The sequence below is a fragment of the Aotus nancymaae genome, unplaced genomic scaffold, assembly GCF_030222135.1.
Source record: "Aotus nancymaae isolate 86718 unplaced genomic scaffold, 86718_ANA_hifiasm-v0.15.2.pri h1tg000041l, whole genome shotgun sequence".
In the NCBI taxonomy this organism is placed as follows: Eukaryota; Metazoa; Chordata; class Mammalia; order Primates; family Aotidae; genus Aotus; species Aotus nancymaae.
Window position 1 is genome coordinate 13,472,189 of NW_026988455.1, and position 20,604 is coordinate 13,492,792.

Sequence of the window (20,604 nt, forward strand, 5' to 3'; positions counted from 1 at the left end):
AGTATTTATTCAGCCTTTAATGTGTATCGGGCACTATACTAGGTTCTGGGATACATTTATGAAGAGAACAAATGAACTTTCTTACCCGTGGCAGTGACATTTTTGTTGGGAGGACATATATTACATGAGGAAACAATAAGCTCTGCAGGTTGTGGTGGGTGCTTTGTAGGAAGTGAGCATGATGCGGTGACTGAGAAAGGCAGGGATGGCAATACTCAAGGCTGCCAGGAAAAGCCTCTTCAGGGAAGCGATATTGACAGTGTGACACTTGCAGTCTATTTAAGAGAAAGCCTACAATATACTAAACCACAAACACGTAAGTGGTAAGATGTCACATCAATGAATAGTAACCCCCTCTAATCCTTTGTGTGAGAGGGAAAATTACAAAACAGTAAGTTTTCCCGATTTGTGATGCTGTAACTTCATAATAATCTCTACTTTTTTGTGAGTTTCCTTTTTTATTTTTAATCTAAATCTTTTATGCTTCCTCCTCTTCTGGTTTTGGGGGTTTTTTGTTGTTGTTTTTGTTGTTTGGTTTTCTGTTTTTTGGGTTTTTTTTGAGACTGTTTCCCTCCTGTTGCCCAGGCTGGAGTGCAATGGCATGATCTCAGCTCACTGAAACCTCTGACTCCTGGGTTCAAGTGATTCTCCTGCCTCAGCCTCCCAAGTAGCTGGGATTACAGGCATGTGCCACCATGCCCAGCTAATTTTTGTATTTTTAGTGGAGATGGGGTTTCACCTTGTTGGTCAGGCTAATCTCCAACTGCTGACCCCAGGTGAGCCACCACGCCTGGCCTCTCTTCCGTTTTTGATTTGTGCAAGTCTGATCTCGTCATCTGGCCCCTATCTATGGTGCTGTTTTCCTTCTGCCCACTCTCAGTCTTCCCTGCTGCTGTTCATACACTTCTTTCCTGCTGCTTGGCCTGCTGCATGCCATAAACCCATGCAATTGGTTTCCATTTCTAAGATTTGAATCCTGTATTTCTAACACTTTCCCGAAGATTTCCTAAGCTTCTTATTTTTCTGCAAACCTACCTACCCTTCAGAATATAGGGAATGTCTGCTATTTAGCTCCTGAAGACAGAATATTTCCAAATTGATCTGACTAGAATTGTCTGCCATAGTGCCTGGCATGTAGTAAACCCTCAATAATTGACTAAATGAGTGAGTGAACTAATTTTGCTAATCTCATGCAGTCCATCTGTAGAGTTAAAGTGTTTTTCCCTCTCTAATTTTAGGGTTATTTTCCCTTCACATGTAAAATGCATATAAAAGTTTTTACCTTCAGCTCTATGGCATAGTAAAATCTTCTCTTCACAGGATTTTAAAAATTTTTAATCTACTCTCTACTTGCTGTATATATGAAACTTTGTAATTGATCCCAGAGACCCCTCGAGGCATTGACAGTGTCTCGGAGATTCTTTGTACATTGTGCAGAGTAGTGCGTAATGACGAGCCTCGGCATTCAATGTCACTGGATTTTTGTTAATGATAATCTCTGAGATTTCGGCTGTTTCGGTTTCTGTTTTCAGCATCTTGAATTATCACATATATTATTCATATTAAGTAGAAACGTCTAAGGAAAATCTTTGTGTTAAGGAAGTTGTCATGTTTTCAGAGTTAAGTAACAACTAAAGGCAATGTTTCTTTTGTAGAAAATTTTCAAGTATGGCCAAAGTTTGGTAGACACTTTGTGTGATATTATTGATCAGCAATGGCAATAATAACTTAGCTACAAACAACTTTCAGAGACTTTTCAACAGCAAATATCAGTTTTTATCAGTATAAAGGTGTATTTAGATCATCACTGCCAACTCATTTCAAGAACTTAAGTGTTAAGTAGTACCTTAAATCTATATCTTGTGTTATGTCTGTTAGAAATAATTTGTAAATTATGAACAGTTTTGAACATTCTATAAATATTTAATACCAAAAATTGATTTTCAAAAATCCCTTTGGGTTTTTGTCATTTATATTATATTCTTTAATTCAAGAAAACCTACATAATTTACACTGTGATTTTTATTTACTCTTACACAAGGATCTGACCTATATGATTAGGAACAACTTAAAAACTTCAGTATTTATGATTTGTATTTATTGCCCGGTGGGATGTATTAGGTTGGTACAAAAGTAATAGTGGTTTTTGCTATTACTTTTAATAACTCTAAAAAATAACTCTAAAGCAGTGGGACAGACTGTCAAATATACTAATAGTTACATGTCTAGGAGGTCCCGTCTCCTTCAAAGCAGTCACCTAGGAAAGCTACACATTTGTTCCAGTAATGCTCCTATGGCTTAAAAATGTTGTGGAATGCCTCTGAAATGCTAAGAAATAAAATGACATTATTTTAAATATCCTGAATTGTGTCAGAGGTGAATTTAATTTTGTTGAGTAGTCAAATCATCCCAGGACCAAGTATAGTAAATGAAATCTGGAGTGTCGTTTGGAGCCATAGTTGAATATAAAATAACAAGATGGACTTTCCTAGTGATAAATAAACTAACTCTTGAAATTGATTGTCCAAGAGAAATTTCAGAACCTTGGACCTTGGAATAAATGTATATGCTCCCGAGGTAGCTACTATGAAGAACAGTACTTGTCTAGGTGGGGAAAAAATATGTGTATGTTTGCAAAATAAGATCAGTTTTACTACTTTATAGACAGACCTTACAGATGAAAAAAATACTCCTATCATGGAACTCTTTATAAGCAAACGTCTGAATATAAGTAGAATTTCTGCCTCATCCTTTCTAAGCCTGTTGAGAAATCTGAATTTCTAACAACGACTTACTGCTTTAAAAAAAAAAAAAAAGGGATGTTTACTGTGTAAAAAGTAGATGGCTTGCAGTTTCTCTTCACTTTTTCCTGATTAGTTTCATTACTCTATTCAATTTTTATTTCAGTGTATCTATCTTTGTTCACACTCAGATTCTCAAAATGTGTTTTTTCATTGTAAAATTATCAAACTATTGAACCAAGTTACAAAATAATGCCTAAGCTGAAGGCTATTAATTATTCTATATTGTTTCAGGCTCTTTTGTTCACATTAGTAATCATCAGATGCCTTTCTTTTTAAAGTGGGACCCTATTATCTTAGTAAATAAGAGCATCAAATTTAAAGAGAGAAGTCTCAAAGATTTTGTAAAAATAAATACCTTCAATTTTGGAGTTTCTGTTATATTTTCATTTTTACTAATAAAAGCTTTAAAAACAGAGTTCAGCCAAAGTGCTGGATCCTGTTTCTCTAATGTAGAAACTTCCAGGTAGACTCACCAGCCAAGCATGGGGGATGGAGCTGATGTGTCCTGCTTGATTAGGGCTTTTCCAAATTCATTTCACCACATCCGTCTTCATCCAAGTCATCCAGGCCCCTATTTCTTCATTGCTGAGTTGAAATAATAAAAGGTAAAGTGGAGCATGGAAAGCAGAGAAAATTGTTATCCTTCTGCAAAGAGGCTAAGACAGCTAAATTGTGACATAATTTAAACTGTTCAAATTTGACAAGTTTGACTGGAAAATTATGAGACCCATGTGATTAGAGATCAAAATGGCCACTAGTTTACAGTTTTGAAGAGTCATAGAGTGGCATTTTTACCACAGACTGAGTGAATATGATTTTGTTCTGCCCAATAGTAACTGTTGCACAAATGACTATTGTTTTGCAGTTTGGTGATTTAAATGCCGTGTCTCCTGGAAATCTGGATAAAGGTAAAAATCAAAAATAATGTACATTTTTAAGAACTTTTTTTTACTGACAAATTCTCGTAGAGGAAAATACAGTATATGTTTACAACACTCTGATTTTGTGAAAGTGGCATAAAAATCCTAAAGATGACACTCATGTCTTTTCATTATTTCTCCATTTTTTTTCATCCCTGTACCTTCTACATGTGAGATATATTAAATGCAGATAATTGAATTTAAATGTAGTTATAAACTTCTTTACACTTTTTGCCTGAAGTTCATTACAAGTGACAAATTATTTCTGACCATGGCTAGAATCCTGGAGAGAAGTGATAAAATTGGATGAGACATTTTCATTCAAGGCCCACCAGGCAAGAAAAAAGATTCCTCAGCCCACCTATTTCACTAATTCATACTTTTCTGTAGATAAAGAACTCGGAGATAGGAATGAGGTTTACTGTAAATGCAAGATTAGTAGTGGTATAGATGAAGAAGGTAACATATATACTTCTGAAATTTTAATATGAGCATTGTCACTCTAATATGCAGTATAATATGATAACATGATCAACAAAATCACACAGTAAAAAGAGCAAGATGGACTTAGCGGGAGATAGACTAGGAATAGAACACACAAGTCTTACCCACCTTTATAAACAGAGCACAAACAAAACAATACGATAAAAATACCAGTACAATTTTTAAAAACAAGTAAATTTTCTATTAAACACTGCAGGAAACGGAGAGCTCTTTCTATTAAAAGGTGGTGGAGGGAGGGAGGTATCTTGAGGTTTTAAGGAGCTGTTATGGTTATTGGCTATCAGAGACAGGTACAAAATGCACATAGACTGGGAAGAGCTACACACTTAGCCCTTCCAGGCCAGAGCCATTGGGGAAAATGAGGTAAAAGGAAGTACTTGGGGAGTCAGCAAAGAGGTGCAGTGCTGTTCTCCAGACCGTGCTATATTAAGGTACTCAGTACACTAGCAACGCAAGGAGATTTGAAAATTATAGCCAAAAAAATTGTTGCTACAAATACATACCCTATGGGATTAACCAAATAACCCTCAGAAAAATAAGTCAGTGATGATATTAATTAGTAATTTTAGAGCAAGAGAGGTGGTAACTGAAACCCATGTCCAACATAAAGCAACACTGATGATATACTCACACCAAAGCTTCATAACCCAAATTCAGGAATTTCATCCCGGAGTGCCCAGAGTTCAGTAAAGTTTTACTACTCAGTCAGAGACTGAGTTCCAGCCAGGCTTCTTCACACTGTGCTGAACCAGACGGTTTTCTGTTAACTCCTGTAGCTCCTAATTTTAGTTTTTATATACCAAATTTCCATAACCTGAAGTAGATTCCTAGGAAGTGTCTTTGAGTTTTTAATAGAAGCATAAAATGTCTACAGAATTACATTTCTTTGTCCTTAGGACCTGGAGAATGGGCTTGCTTTTGTAAGCTGCTTTGTAGGCTCTCCAAAGGAAACCTCTCACCCAGAGATAGACTCAAGCAAAACCTACCCGGAACACTTAAATTTGTCCAATCTGTTACCTCACTGCCCTTTCCATCCACAACAAAATAGATAGAAGGACTTTCCTCACCTTGTCTCCACTGCCCTCCTGCTTGAAAATGATTCTTTGTCTTTTCAGTGCTGCCCCTTTTATTATTTTGACACTAATTTCTTAGGCACAGGGAAGTAAGTGTGTGAACAGGTAGCAGAGAAGCAGTATGACTTGTCCTCACCTGCTGGATGTGGCGGCACTGGTCCCATTTACCCCCAGACCTCTTGATGCCTCTTGATATAGAGTCATATGGGCATACTCAGAGCCTAAAGATTGAATGTGAAATCCTAGGTGTTTCTGTGAGCTTCTCCCACAAAATGAGAATTCTTGTCCTTGATAATAAAAGGGATATTTGCTCCGTATAAAAATTTCAAATAATACAGAGAATTAGTAACTATAGAAAGTGAAGCTTTATTATCACAACCCTAAGAGACTGCCACCGTGAAGAGTTTGTGTTAAGATCCTTCCAGACATTTTTGTTTAATGTATAAACACATGCAACACCAAAATGTATCATGCAAACATGTTTCAAGCATACCCTCTTGATGAAAGCAAATGTCTACAAAAGATATCCCTCTCCCTGTAACCCCCAACCCTTTGAATATACTTACTCTGACACACTGTAATATTATCATTAAGTTCATTTTCCAGAGGCAAAAAGGTAACTAGATAAAGTAGGTGGGCCAAGATATCTTTTGCCTCATCTAAGAGGACTTCTTTGTTTTATTGGTCACTAATGCATGACACACATTTGTAACCAATGTATGTTAATCTCTACTTGTTTAATCACAAATTGCCATTTCTCAGACCTTGCTCCCGGTGGCTGTACACTGTACAACCATATAGGTAAGGCCTTTACTTCTCACTGCTTTCTTCTAGAAGCATCTTTGCCCCAATCATAATGAAATAAAAGTCAAAGGGCCTTGTTTATTGAGACAATTGCATTAGCAGAGATTTTTGCTATGGATGTCTACCAACTGGTAAAGCTGCAGTCTTACTGCTTGCAAAGACTCCAACTTAATCTGACCAAAGAGATACTTGTTGTACACTCATTGTATGTGATATGCCATAGCATAATAATGGAGACCTGACTCTGTTTATACAAGCCACTGTAATTTTTCCTCTTGAAGAGGTATTCTGAGGAGACTCTCGCACAGTAGTAAAGCTGTATATGTGCATTTTCTCTCTGTACTGTACTTTTGAATTTTAACAGTGCATGCTGGAAAAAATTAAATGGCATTCCATTATAATGATGCTTTAGTTAATATAAAATGTATTACAATTTGGGGGTAACAGTGACTATATAACACATTTAGTTTCTAGAAATGAATACCAGCTATTAATAATATCAGTTGCCAAGAATGGAAATACATTGCACATTTTTAATCTGATACTACTGCCTCAGCTTTAATAATTTTTATAATAAAAATTAAGGGTTTATTTTATACTGTGACCATCTACAACATTGATGAGTGCCAAAAAGTCTCTACAGCAGCCTCTGTTTATACATGCAGTAGTAATATTAACAACATAGGTCTCACCCACATTGATGCTAGCATAGATAAAATTTCTATTTAGTGTAGAATTTTAAAGGAAACAAAACCAAAGCTTTTTTTTGTGTTTGCATTTTCAGCTCAGTACATTCCCCAGAAGCTAAAGTGACTACTTTATTATAACACAAATTATACCATTATTTAATATAAACACTAAGGGAAATTCCAAAGTCCTTTTTAAAAAACTTAGTGAAGTATCAATCACAAATTGCCAAAAATAAATTTTCCTTGCTATGTTTCGAAGAATTATAGATGCCTAAATACAGCATTTGAGGAGAGCTAAGATGTTTACTTTCTTAATGTACTATATATTATAGTGTTTCTAAAGCACATGTTGATGCTATTTTCTAATTTGTCTTCTGATAATAGTCTTGATATTATTTGTTTGTGCAGATGAAGGCAGTGAAGTAGAAAGTGAAATGGATGAAGAACTGGATGACTCTTCAGAGCCTCAAGCCAAAAGAGAGAAAACAGAGCTGAGCCAGGCATTTCCAGTGGGCTGCATGCAGCCTGTTCTCGAGACTGGCGTGCAACCAAGCCTCCTGAATCCAATTCACAGCGAGCACATTGTCACAAGTACTCAGACTATCAGACAGTGCAGCGCTACAGGAAATACCTACACTGCAGTCTAAAGAATATGAAAGCGTATTTTTCCAGCTTACATTACCCCTGTTGATATTGGGCTTAAGTTGAAAATTTAATAAGCCTGAAGGTCGACTGTTGTCAAATTCTATCTGTGCTGAACATTAACTTTTTGGAGTTGTGAAATGGAATGGGTGTATGTATTTTGGCAGGTCTTTTTATTTTTAACGTAAGCAAATTATTTGCCTCTTAATAATGAATTTTTTCCCTTAGTTTCAGGTGTCAAGAAGGATTTTTACAACACTTAATGTCAGTTTTGTTTTCTTAAAATTAAAAAGTAATTTACATTTTTTTGTAGCTTAAAATATTTTATTGTTGATTGTTAGTCTTGGTGTATGATTTCATGTGTAAGTTTTTTAATTAGATGCACTTCTGTGAAATATCAAAAGAAATGAATTTTTTTGATTTACACTGGAGGCATGCCCATTTGGCAGCAGATGCATCAAATTTGCTTTTGAAAGGTGCTTTTCATTGGACAGAACCATAAGACACTATTTTGATAACATTTTGAGTACGGAGAGAGAATACAGAGCATTTTTATTATAGTGCTAGAGGGTTTGGAAGGTCATCTATTTTTCTCTGAGGAAAAATTGAGCTGTGCATTTATCAGTTCAGAGTAAATGACAGAATTGCAAGAGATTATGCTAATATGTACATAATTTGTGTACATAATTATTAAACCATATTAACAATGCAAGCTTCTGTTAAACATTGAATTTTAACTATTATTTGCATACCAATTCCTCCGTTTAAAGACTACTGATTCTGTATTTGGGACCACTGCACAGATGCATTCTGCTGTTAAGTGGGGGCTATTAGAGTTAGATACTGAAGCAGAAAAAAATGACTTGACTTTTTTTTTTAAGTGTACATGCTACTTATGCTGAGCTGGACATACAGGAAACCATTCCATTTGGATGACTTTCTTTTATTCCAGGTCTTTTTCCTAATAGTAGTTCAATATGCTGCTATTATAAAAGAAAATTTATAGAATGCAAGGAATGTAGCAACCTACATAACGTTATTTCCTTCAAAACTATTTCCTGGTTTCTAAAATATGTGGATTTAAATTGTAAACAGAACCTGAAGGCAGTGTAACTGGCACACCTCACTGTTACTTATCCCCGATTCTGTAGGATTTGGATAGGTGGCTGGATGGACCATTGCCATTGAAGAATGTACATCAGGGATCATCGTACCTCGGCTATTACATGGTGCCTTAAAACAGAACTGAAGCTAAGGTTTAGTAAGGTTTATTTTGTTCATGTGAAATAACTCTTCAATCCATTTGACAAAGTGTGCCTGTCATTTTCAGATTCCCGAAGTAAGGACAGGTGACATGTTCTTCAAAGGAAATTTAGGGAAAACAAAGCAAAACAAAAAGACAAAAATCAATTTCCCCCTTTGAGTGACCGTGAATCTATTTTTTATTCTTAGAGCTGCATATTTGCTTAAGGGTGTGGAATAGCAGGCTAGTTTTAATACCAACTTGTTACATGAAGTCATATATGTTTTAGACCATTCTTATCTAGTTACCATTTTAGAAAGTTAACAAAGTAAGCAGATACTTATCGAAGTGCATCTTTTCAGTCTAAATGTTTGTCTGTGTGTCTAGGTGCCGGTGTGTCCACATGCACACATGAGTGCCCATGGGGCAGGAGTCTGCTACAAAGTCAGAAGGTGAGATCCTAGAGAGTTACACCCAGCCCTATTTTAATTTGCATGAAAAGCCAAGGTTCTTTTAAGCCCTCAAATTATTTAATGATTAAAACACAAAAAGGCACATCTGTTCATTTAAATAGTTGTAAAATACTAATCAGCAAAAATAGAGAATAAAGCCAAAAAAAAAAGCACAAATTGATTCACAGATTATTAATGAGGCCTATATTAAACCCGAGATGTTTATCTTTCCAGTTGTATTGGGGCGGGGGGGGTGGGGGCGTGGAAAGCAGAGGTGAGCCAGTCTGTAAAGTTAGAAATACCAAATGGCTTATCGGGTAATACACAGTGTATTTAAGCTGTTGTTGCTTGGTTGCCTCAGACTACTCAAATAACATCAACAGCATTTCTTAAGTAAAATTTAAATATTTAGATGTAATTTTGGAAACTGATCCAATTTTTTTATCATACAACTCATATATTTGAAAGTCTTCACTAGCATAGTAGCATCACCTTCATCTAAATATCATTTAAATTACAGTACCTCTTTTTCCTCCCAAAAAGACAATGGATTTGTACCAAAACACACAAAAAAGGCAAACAAAACATGGTAAGCTGCAAAAGATCATGTATCTACTTCACTGTGCATAGGAAGTATTTACAGGTAAAATTAAAATCAAAAATTGAAAAGACACTCTTCATTTTGGCTCTCCTTTCTGAATTTTTTCAGTTTCCTGTTCTCTACCCGCCATCCCTTGAATGATACTATGTATTGGACCAAATGTTTTTACTGGTTTCATTTTGTTTATTGAATGACTTTAATGTATTTATTATCATTGTTTCCATTAATTTAATGTTGGATATATTTGTATCATTAGAGGAATCTGATAATGGCAAATTTAGATTGATGAGACTTAGGGATTGGGGATGCTCCAGGATTCAACATTTCTTCCAATTGTTCATGGTTTGTTCTAAATTAGGACAGATTAAGAACTAATAAACATTATCACATTTGAACTTGACTCAATAAAAATATTCTCATCTCCTTTATGAATATTTAGGCATATTCTTTGTGACTGCTGTAAATAGTTTGGACCAAAACTTAAAAGAAGACCTATGGTTTATGTTACTTCCAGTTATTTGTAGTTTACAGTAAAACGTGAACACACATACACACATTTTCATCAATTTAGAATTTGAATCGTGAAATATATGAGAAAATGAAAACATAATTTATACATTTGAACAAATTGAGCAATGACATTTATTGCATTTATTTCCATTTTTTCCTTTTTTCATTCATTGAAACTAGGTTTTCTAAATATTATTAGACAGTAACACTCTCAATAGATTTATTCACAAATGATACAAGTACACATTTTAAGGACTTCTTTGTATTTCTTGCAATTATAACCAATCACTAGTCATGAAATATTATTGTATAAATCAAGTGCTACACTTTGAGTGAGGAAGAAGGTTAAGGAAGTTATGTTGACCATTTTTAAGTTTCAGAAAAGACATTTTCATATGATAGGATTGAGTATCATGGGTATAGTTTGATCTTGACATATACTTTGAAAATCATACCCAAAAGATTTGCTTTCATGAAACCAGTGAACAATAGGGTGGAATGGATGAACCATCTCCTTGGAAGACAGGGCCCAATTTTCAATTTTTTCTTTGGCTATCAAGTTGCTAATCACTTATTCAGGATTTTCATCCAAACTGTGTTTGGACTGACTGTATAAGTCTTACTGCCTTTTCGGAAATCTGCTTTCCTTTTTGTGATTTTTCTTGTACTGTATAGCACGGTTTATGCACCTCTCTTTAGATGGTGTACTTTAAAAACAAAAGTAAAATTTAGAAAATGGTTTTAACACTGCATACCTGAAATTAGTAGTGTGCAACATTGACTGCCTTTGATTTCTAGTAGACAAGTAAAAATGAATATGTTCTTGTAGAATGCTGTAAAAGTCATTCAGGAATGAATGCGGTTTTAGTGCCGTAATCATGAATCTTTTTATATGAATGCACTGTCTAAAAGTGCTAAATGCATTTTCAAATTTTTAAAAATTCCTTAGATGATATATTTGAAATGTCTAAAATAATGCTGTGCTTGAAACATTAGTATAAAAGAAAAAAGTGTGTCACTGTGATGTTGGTCCTCCCTGTGTGGACACAAGTAGAAAGTAAAAGCTTGGCAATTCACCTTTGTGTACAATTTGAGGCAGTGGTTATATATAATGAATTGACCTTTATTATGACCCCTCTGCACACACATTCTTGGTGAGAAAATAACAGCCACCCACAAATTAAGATCAGAACTTTTGTGATCTGTATGAATCACACTAGAACATGGGGGAGGAGGATTGGCATGCAGTGCTATTGAAAATTGGGCTTGTTGCTAGATCAGAACAACCTCCATGTATATGGTTAGAACAAATCAATTAATGGAATCCTAGTATTTCTGCAAGTTTGGTGATTTTTAAAAACTGGAATAGGAGCATTAATTCAGTGCTTAGTTCTAGTATTAGAAAACCCCTTTGATGTAATGCCTTGTATTAACCCTTTGAGCATTGTAAGATATACAATGGGGGACAAAAGCCTTTCAGATCATTTATTTAGACTTAGACCGGTAAAGTATACTCTATATCCAAATGTCTAATTATGCTGTTTTTTTTAAAGGGGGGTAGGAAGAGAAAGTGTTTCCACGCCAAACACTTGCATTTTATACACAACTCTTAATTTTTCTTCAAGAGGGCTTGATATATTTATTCCCAAATATTCACTGCCATCTAAGTAAGTGTACTGTTTACAGAAAAAAAAAAGAATCAACTTTTCTAGCATCACACCATAGTCTCTAGAAAAGAAGGACAAATACATGGGCCTGGATAGACCCATGTCATAACTGATTTCTGCACATTGAAGGTACCTAGATTGCCTTTAAAAGGTATAAAGAAAGGGTTAAGTTTCTTTTTTTTCTTTTTTTCCCAAAACAAAACAAAAGATCTCATTTATTTAGCTTTAGAAAGTACAAGCGTAAGTGAAGCCTTAGGAAGAAACGAGTTCGCGTGGATTAAGAGAATGTGAACTCTTTGGGGGCAGTTAGGCTATTTGGAGTTAGATCGCTCATAAAATATTGTTTGGGAATTTCGCCCAGGGCATAATTTTATCTATGCTCCAAAACTTTAATACTTTGTCAAAAATTTATATATAGATAGAATGGAGAGCAAAGCACTTGATTTTAAGCTCATTGTCAGGAGATGCTATGACTACTGCTTCTGGTATCTCTAAATGTCAGTCTGCTTACACCATTGCTGATTTTGTTCAAGGGAATCTCTTCATGCACTTGATTCCCTCTGTTCCCTGTGTGATCGAACATGAAAGCAGTGTTGTCAGCAGATGTGCTTGTGCTGCCCTAGCTGGGCGCAAATAAGAGTGTAACCTATTCTGATGTCTGGTGAAAGGACATCCATAACATAGTGCAAGTATGCCGTAAACGTTGCTTTTTAGGCAGTTTAGGAAGTCAAACCATGCAAATTACTCATATGTTAACATGCAATACTCAAAGGGTTTTAATTTAACTCTCTTCTTTTGAATTCTTCATGATGATTTACTGTAAATGCTTCTCAGTTTGCATGCCTTGATCATTGCTGCTAGTGATTTTATGTGCCAGTAGACCTGAGTTTAGTTTACCAATTTTACTTAAATAGTAAAAGCCACTTACAAAGTGACTGCCTAGGATTTTTTTCCCTTTCCTTTAAAATAATTGACAATATGGTTTTTTTTTTTTAAGAAAAATGTGTTTTGTCTCTTCTTTTATTTGATTCTGGTTTGATTCTTTTTCCCCCGTCTTTCCTTTGTTTTTTTAAATAAATTATGATGTTGGGATTGGAAGCCCTGAGTAATGAAATCTTTGGTAAGAATTATTTATGTAGCTCAATAATGAGGACAACAAATCTTTTTTAGAAGAATTTTGATTCTGGAGAGGAAAGAAAATATTAAAACTCCCATTGACTCTTGATAACCAAGTAAATTTTTCCTTCAGTAAATTAGTATTTTTGAAGAAACAAGAGCCTTGTTTTAACCTGCTAAACACAATTTTAAATGATCCAATAAAGAAGCTACTGAATTGTATTCATTCAAAAAGCATCTTTTGTACCAAAGCAAATTCTTTTCTCTACTCATCTCCATCATCAATTTGGACCTATGGTGGTGACCAATGCGTTGGTTACAGAAACTTTAAGTGAGTGCCTTGAGAAAACTTGGAAATTTGTGCCTGAGGTGGTAAACTTTTAATTAGGTTAATTGTAGTGCTTACCAATCAGTAACTCCACTATCACTCAGGGCTTTCGTACCTTCTAGGTAAAACTTCTTTCATTGTGTTTTTTTAAGATACTGTATTTTTTTTTAAGTGCCATCATTTAAATTTCACTTAGTAAGTGGCCGATTACATTATTCAGTCCCACAAGCACAGGAACATAGTAACACTAGGAGATATTTGAACATTTATTTTACAATCGACTGAATATATTATGTAAATGAGGTAAGCAACTTTTGTAGAGATTGTATGTGTGAGATAATGTAATGTTCTTTTCCAGTTTTTGGACTACAGTTGAATAAACTTTTTAATTATTTAAAAACATCTTTACCGAATAACATGTGATGGTTTTTTGTATAATGTATTTGATTTTGTAAATACGTATTTCCTGATGTGATTTTTGTGAGAAATGCTAAATCTTTTAGTATATCATGTCCTCTCAAAATTGGCAGGAGCTAAATAATAGTTTGTGGGCGATTTGTATTGTGTACTGTACAATAACTGGGGAACTTTTATAATTATAAAAATATATATTAACTTTTAGTGTGTTGTTTAAACAAATGACTGGAACATACTAAAGATATTAGTAGGATTTTTCTGAATATTTCAGACTTGAACTCAGGCTAGCTTTCTTGTGTTTTTCAAAACAAAATGGTGTCTTGTCTTTTAAAATCAATAAATTTGTTTCCTTGTTACAAATACATTGGAAACGGCTTGGTTTTTTCCCCTCAAATCACTGCCTGGAAGCTAATAATACAGTACCTCATATGGAGGGTAGTATCTGTCATCCATTAACTTAGAAACAAAATTAAGTTGTTTTCCTTTTTTGTGTCAAATGAAATTGGCAATATTTACACGTGAACAGCACAAAAAGGGAAAATTATAAGCCCAGCAGGGTACAAATCTTACCCTCAAAGGAAATTAATGATTGAGTGCTATTTAATTTCAGAAGCTGTCACATTTCCATTGTAAATCCAGATTTTTGGATGTTCATAATGTGTTTGTTTTATGTCATTTCACATTGATTTTGGCACTCAAGTTCCTTTCTTATATTGAACTTGCTTATTAAAATTTATTTTAACACACTTAAGATATGCTACCAGTTTTTTCCTTTAAATACCTACAGGGAAATTCACTTTTTGGTGTACAATCTTATGAGTATTGACAGACACATAGAATTATGTAACCACTACCCTAATCAAGTTTAAAATGATTTACCTAGCAGACATTTAATTTTCTTTCAAATCACAATATATATAGGGCCTCCTCTTAGAATATGGAAAAGCCCATTTATGTGGGGTTTCTTTAAAAGAAAGAAATACAAGGCAGAAATATCCTTTTGAGACTCTTCAGCATGATACTTCCAGATCGCTCTGTAAAGTTATCTCTAAAACTACACTATTGCCGGGTACAGTGGCTCACGCCTGTAATCCCAGTGCTTTGGGAGGCCAAGGCAGGTGGATCACGAGGTCAGGAGTTTGAGACCAACCTGGCCAATGTGGTGAAACCCCTGTCTACAAATATTACAAAAATTAGCCAGGCATGGCGGCACATGCCTGTAGTTCCAGATACTCAGAAAGCTGAGGCAGGAGAATCACTCGAACCCACGAGCCAGAGGTTGCAGTGAACCTAGATTTCACCACTGCACTCCAGCCTGGGCGACAGAGCAAGACTCCGTTTAAAAAAAAAAAAAAAAAAAACTACACTATTGGCTTAGCCTACGGAAACACCAAATTCATTCCAACTTACATTGATATTTAAACCAGTAGCTTAGAAATGTATCCAAATACTGTAATTTAATTAATAAATGGTAGGCAAAATTATAGCTAATAGTAGAGACAATACTAGACTAGAAAGAAAAATAATCTGACCAATTCGGGCATTTTTATGTCGCAGCCGTTGCCACTTTTGAGATATTTGGAATTTCCATACAAAACGAAGAGTTCCCAGTTTCTAATCTTATTTTCATACTTGATTTCTCTTGGAAATTAGAGGTCTTTCAAATCTCTTGTAATTAGTGCATTACTTGGCTATAATACTCTTCCTGCCATGATGTTTAATAGTATTTTCTTATGCTTTAGAACTCAGACATTTGAAAACTTGAACTTAGCCAGAGAAACGTAACTGGTTTTTATTTATCCATTCAATCCACCAAATATTTTTTTAGCTTTGGTCTAAATGTAATGTAGTTTCTCTCTCTTGCTCACTCTCTCTGTCTTTGAAAATACAAATAAAAGGCAAAGAAGTTCCTTAAGACTATGGAGTTCACATAGTGTCTCATGATCAGTAATCACAATAACCTGGAAGGAGACAAACATTCACTTGAATGTGGAGCAGCCTCTAAAACTGAGGTTTTAACTTGTATAAAACTTGAAAGTTCTGCAGTTTGTGTGTCTGCCCATATTCCTGCAAAGAAGTTTCATAGCTTTCATCACATTTTCAAAGGTATATGCAACCCAAAACTGTAAAACTCACTGTTTAGAAGATTACCACTAAATTTCAAACTTAATGTAAGTTATAAAATGGCAACTCTAGAAATAGCATATTAATAATTACTAATAGCATATTGATTCCTTTTGTGGAGGGGAGGATGACAGAGTCTCACTCTGTCACCCAGGTTGGAGTACAGTAGCGTAACCTCGGCTCACTGCAACCTCCGCCTCCCAGGTTCAAGCAATTGTCCTGCTCAGCCTCCTGAGTAGCTGGGATTACAGGTACGTACCACCACGCCCAGCTAATTTTTGTATTTTTAGTAGAGACGGGATTTCATCATGTTGGTCTCGAACTCCTGACCTTGTGATCCACCCACCTCGGCCTCCCAAAGTGCTGGGATTACAGGCATGAGCCACCATGCCTGGACTGATTCTTTATTATTAACAGGAAATAATAAACCCCAAGCATTTTTATATTTTTAATAGATTATTCTCTCTTGGGTTCAAAAAGCTGTAGTGAAGCCTTCAAACTATAAATCCACTCTATTTTTATACTCAGGTTGCAATGCAATAGTAACAATGCCAATCAAAGTCAAGATGGCAAAATTCAGTCGGAGTTTCTGAAGAATTAACTGATTTTAAAGCTATTGGTGATAATTCTTCATCTAGAACTGTATCCAGTCATGACAAGAATTAGATGACACGCTTCCACAGGAATGGAGGAAAGCTTAATGGAGTATTTGCAAGGATGTGTTAAGGGTTAATTTTTTCTTTTGTCTTTAATGATAAAATGTTTAGATACAACAGTTCTGTTTATATAAAATATGGATAATAGTTGCGTAAATAAGTACTAAGACCATTGCTATAGTTCCCACTTCCCTAGTTGGTCATTAGGCCTAAATTGATGACCACATCTTACTAACTCCTCTGTTGCACGTTCTTACTCTGCCAGGGCCTGTTTGGTAGGTTGCTGGTAGCGTGACTTGACCCTTCACTCCTTGAAGTCTTGTCTTTATTGGGTTATAGTTTTCCATTGACTATGAAGCTGAGACTCCTGAGAGGACAAGTTGCAAGATAGTCCTCCCGGCTCCAGTTATGAAGCGATAACCCAACTTCCTTTTTATAACTGCAGTTAACTACCTGAATCACTAGCCTTCCTTACCTGTTGGTTCAGAACCATAGGGAACCCTAACTGGCCAAGGGATAGTCTTAGGACTGACTGTCTCGGCTTCCAGTTTAATAAAATCATGACTTGGTTCCGAAGTCGAAGCAGTCCTGCCTTGAATACTTGGACCTCCAAAGCCACTAAGCTCAATGTTTAAGGCCTGAAAAGCAAAAATCATGTAAATGGCTTATTTGATGTAATAGAGGGGCTACTCCCAACTCAATTCCTTGATTCCAGGAACTGTGCATTCTTACTGTGAGAGAAGTGGTGCTGAATATTGATGGATATCTGTTGTCTCCTAGCTGACATCATGGCTGAGCCTTTAGCAGACTGTTCTATTTCTTGTTCTATGGAGTGAGCAGCTTCTGTGTGATGAAATATGAGACCTCTGAATTTTGTGGTGAAAGCCACATCCCTTTGCCATGTAATTAGTTCTATAATCAGTAGTAGGATCCTGTAGGATATATTCATGAATAAAATACCTATAAATGGAAGAACGATGGAAAAGGCAAATCTATATCTGGAATATTTCTCTATGCCTTTAGGAGAGTTGCTTTACCCTATTTGATGAAAAAAGATCCTATGTAATAAAACTGCCAGTTGGCCCCTGTGAGGAGTACGGCCACTTCAGGAGGCTTAGCATTCATTTCTGTTATGGGCAGGCTGGCGCTCAGCAGCTCAGCAGCAGCAATGGCCGTATCTGCCTTGGTGAGGGAGAAGTCTGCTTGCTGAGTTGCTGAGCCCCTCAAGAGCCTTATGCATTCTGCTATGGCCGCTTTGTACCTGGGCCCATTTAGCTAGTGGAGGTGGCTGATGAAGGAAGTGGCCATCATTCTCAGATCCCTTGTCTGTTGAGAGTCTCCCCTGCACCGAAACCTGGTGGGCTACATGAGCTACAAGTATTCTCACACTCAGTGTCCCTTCAAAAAGGCCCAACCACATGTTCTCCACCAGATCCTCTTGTCCCCATGCTTCCAATCTTGTACAAATTCCTGACCAAGAGTTTTAATCTGCTTATCAGCCACTGCTAGCCCCTTTCATGTCAAGAGGACAAAAGATGTAAAGCAGGAAGTTCTGACAGCCCAGAGGAATTCCCTTCACAACTACCTTCCAAGGGCACCCCTGAATGACACTGGCAAACAGCATTTGCCACATAACGGACCCTAGCTGAGCCCAGCATGAAATGCCAACCCAAAGAATTAGGATTGTGGAATAAAGCATTTCTTATTTGAGTTTCCAGGTTCATGGGGGATTTCCATCTTAGTCTTAAAGTAATTAACATTCTCCTGACTTAGAGATAAATAAGATAATTACATGAGGGAAGTGTTCAGGACTGGGAGTCAGAAGCCTGAACTGTCTGTCTTACTACAAGTCTGCAACATACTAGATTTATATTCTTGAGAAATTTACTTAACTTCTACAAATCTGAGTATATTTAGAAGGAAAATGAGATCTCTTCCCTAAGCAATGACTGGTAAGGATGGTATATATATATGCTGGTTAAGAGATAGTCTTAGAAGTCAGGTAGGCCAGGTGTCATAGCTCGCACCTGTAATCCCAGCACTTTTGGAGGCTGAGGCGGGAGGATCATGAGGTCAAGAGATTGAGACCATCCTGGCTAACATGGTGAAACCCTGTCCCTACTAAAAATAAAAAATTTAGCCAGGCGTGATGGTGCACGCCTATGATTCCATCTACTTAAGAGGCTGAGGCAAAAGAATCACTTGAACCCAAATGGCAGAGGTTGCAGTGAGCCGAGATTGCGCCACTGCATTCCGGCCTGGGTGACAGAGTGAGACTCCATCACAAAAAAAAAAAAAGAGGTCAGGGAAATCTGGGCTTGAATTCCAACCCCACAACCAGCTAGTTATGTGACCTCACTGGGTAAATTTAGTAACACACATTTATAAGGCCTTGCAATATTTGCTAAATACTTAGCAGGTACTCACATGTGGCAAGCTCTCAATAAATGCTAACTTTTGGCGGTAACCTGCTTTAACTACCCTCTAAATTAAAAGTATAAGAGCTTCATTAACTGCCAATCAGTAATCTTGTAAAATGGGCTCATCCTATCATTTCCAGGTAGAAATTTATCTAGAATGGAGACGGGTTGACTCAACTAGGGTATTGTTTAACTGTGATTAAGCTTTGCCAATAAAGTGCATACTTGATTTAAACAAAGAAAAAAGAAAATGGAAAAAAAAGGAGGAATTTTCAGAACTCTAGACCCGAGACAAAAGAGAATTTACTTTCTCATTCAGTCAATTCAGGCTTCCCAGGAGGTAAAAATATTTCCTCTGGATGCTTAGATTCTTCTGAGCTTCTCCTTCCTGCATGCATTCAAAAAATAACCATTGAATCTCCCAGAGTTTCTTTTAAGTATTCCAGACACCCTGACAACAGTTTGGGGATAGACTGTCCCCATTTCTCTCTGTAAATTATTTTTTTAATAGTCAGCTCATCTGCCTTTTAAACTTGTCTTGTTTTTAGTGGACATAGTGGCTGGACAGAATCCCACCTCTGAATCTTTTTTTTTTTTTTTTTTTTTTTTTTTTTTTTTTTTTTTTTTTTGAGACAGAGTACTGCTCAGTTACCCAGTCTGGAATGCAGTGGCTCAATCTCGGCTCACTGCAACCTCTACCTCCCGGGCTCAAGCCGTTGTCCTGCCTCAGCCTCCTGAGTAGCTAGTATTACAGGCACCTGCCACCATGCCCAGCTAATTTTTGTATTTTTAGTAGAGACAGGGTTTCACCATGTTGGCTAGGGTGGTCTTGAACTCCTGACCTCAGGAGATTCGTTCACCTTGGCCTTTCAATGTGCTGGGATTACAAGCGTGAGCCACCTCGCCCTGCCCTGCCTCTGAATCTTACAGCACTTATCATCTATATCAGAGGCCGTGCATTAGCAGGCTATGGACCACAGGAAAGTGATGTTCAGCTTATGTGGTGTGGTGTTAGGATACAAAGGGCTTTTGTGGTGTGTGTGTGTGTGTTTATTTTATTTTAATTTACTGTCAGAAATTTTAAAGTATCAGAAGATCTCACAGTAATTCTGTCAAAGGAAAATCTGGTTTGTAGTTTCTCTTGAGCATTGGAGGGTGTGGCAACCCTGAGGCTCCATGCCCACATGGCAGTCTGCTAGGACCAGAGAGACAGGGCTTGTACACTCCAGGTGGCCCCGCTACTTTATGTTGAGTCCATGTTGCTGCTTTGGATCCACTCTATTACCTTCCTTACCCTGTAGGCGTCAACACATAGTCACTGCGTTTTTATGGGCTACAGTGTGATATTTTTAGACATGTGCACCTTGTGTAATGATCCATACAGGGCGTTCAGCCTATTCATCATCTCATACATTTATCATTTCTGTGTGTTGAGAACATTCAAAATTCTCTTTTGTAGCTTGTATTAGTTCATTTTTGCATTGCTAAAAGGAATACCTGAGATTGGATAATTTATAAAGAGGTATATTTGGCTCACAGTTTTGCAGCCTATACGCAAAACATAGCGCCAGCATCTGTTTCTGGAGAGGCCTCAGGAAACTTGCAATCATGAAAGATGATGAAGGGGGAGCAGA

At 36.5% G+C, this 20,604-nt stretch overlaps 1 protein-coding gene across 5 annotated transcripts in view; it reads left to right on the plus strand.

Annotated features, from left to right (window-relative positions):
- The window catches only part of RFX3 (regulatory factor X3), a 296,633-nt gene extending 282,878 nt beyond the window's left edge, over positions 1-13,755 (plus strand). For 3 of the 5 annotated variants that reach the window (XM_064361481.1, XM_064361480.1, XM_064361482.1), the window contains exons 17-18: positions 3,670-3,712; positions 7,203-8,106. In XM_064361481.1, the coding sequence (XP_064217551.1) occupies positions 3,670-3,712; positions 7,203-7,441 (282 nt within the window). In that variant the 3' untranslated portion in view covers positions 7,442-8,106. Of the gene's footprint in view, positions 1-3,669; positions 3,713-7,202 lie in introns of all 5 variants that reach the window. The other 2 variants (XM_012454573.2, XM_064361483.1) reach the window with 1 other exon arrangement.
- The last annotated feature ends 6,849 nt before the right edge of the window (positions 13,756-20,604 follow it).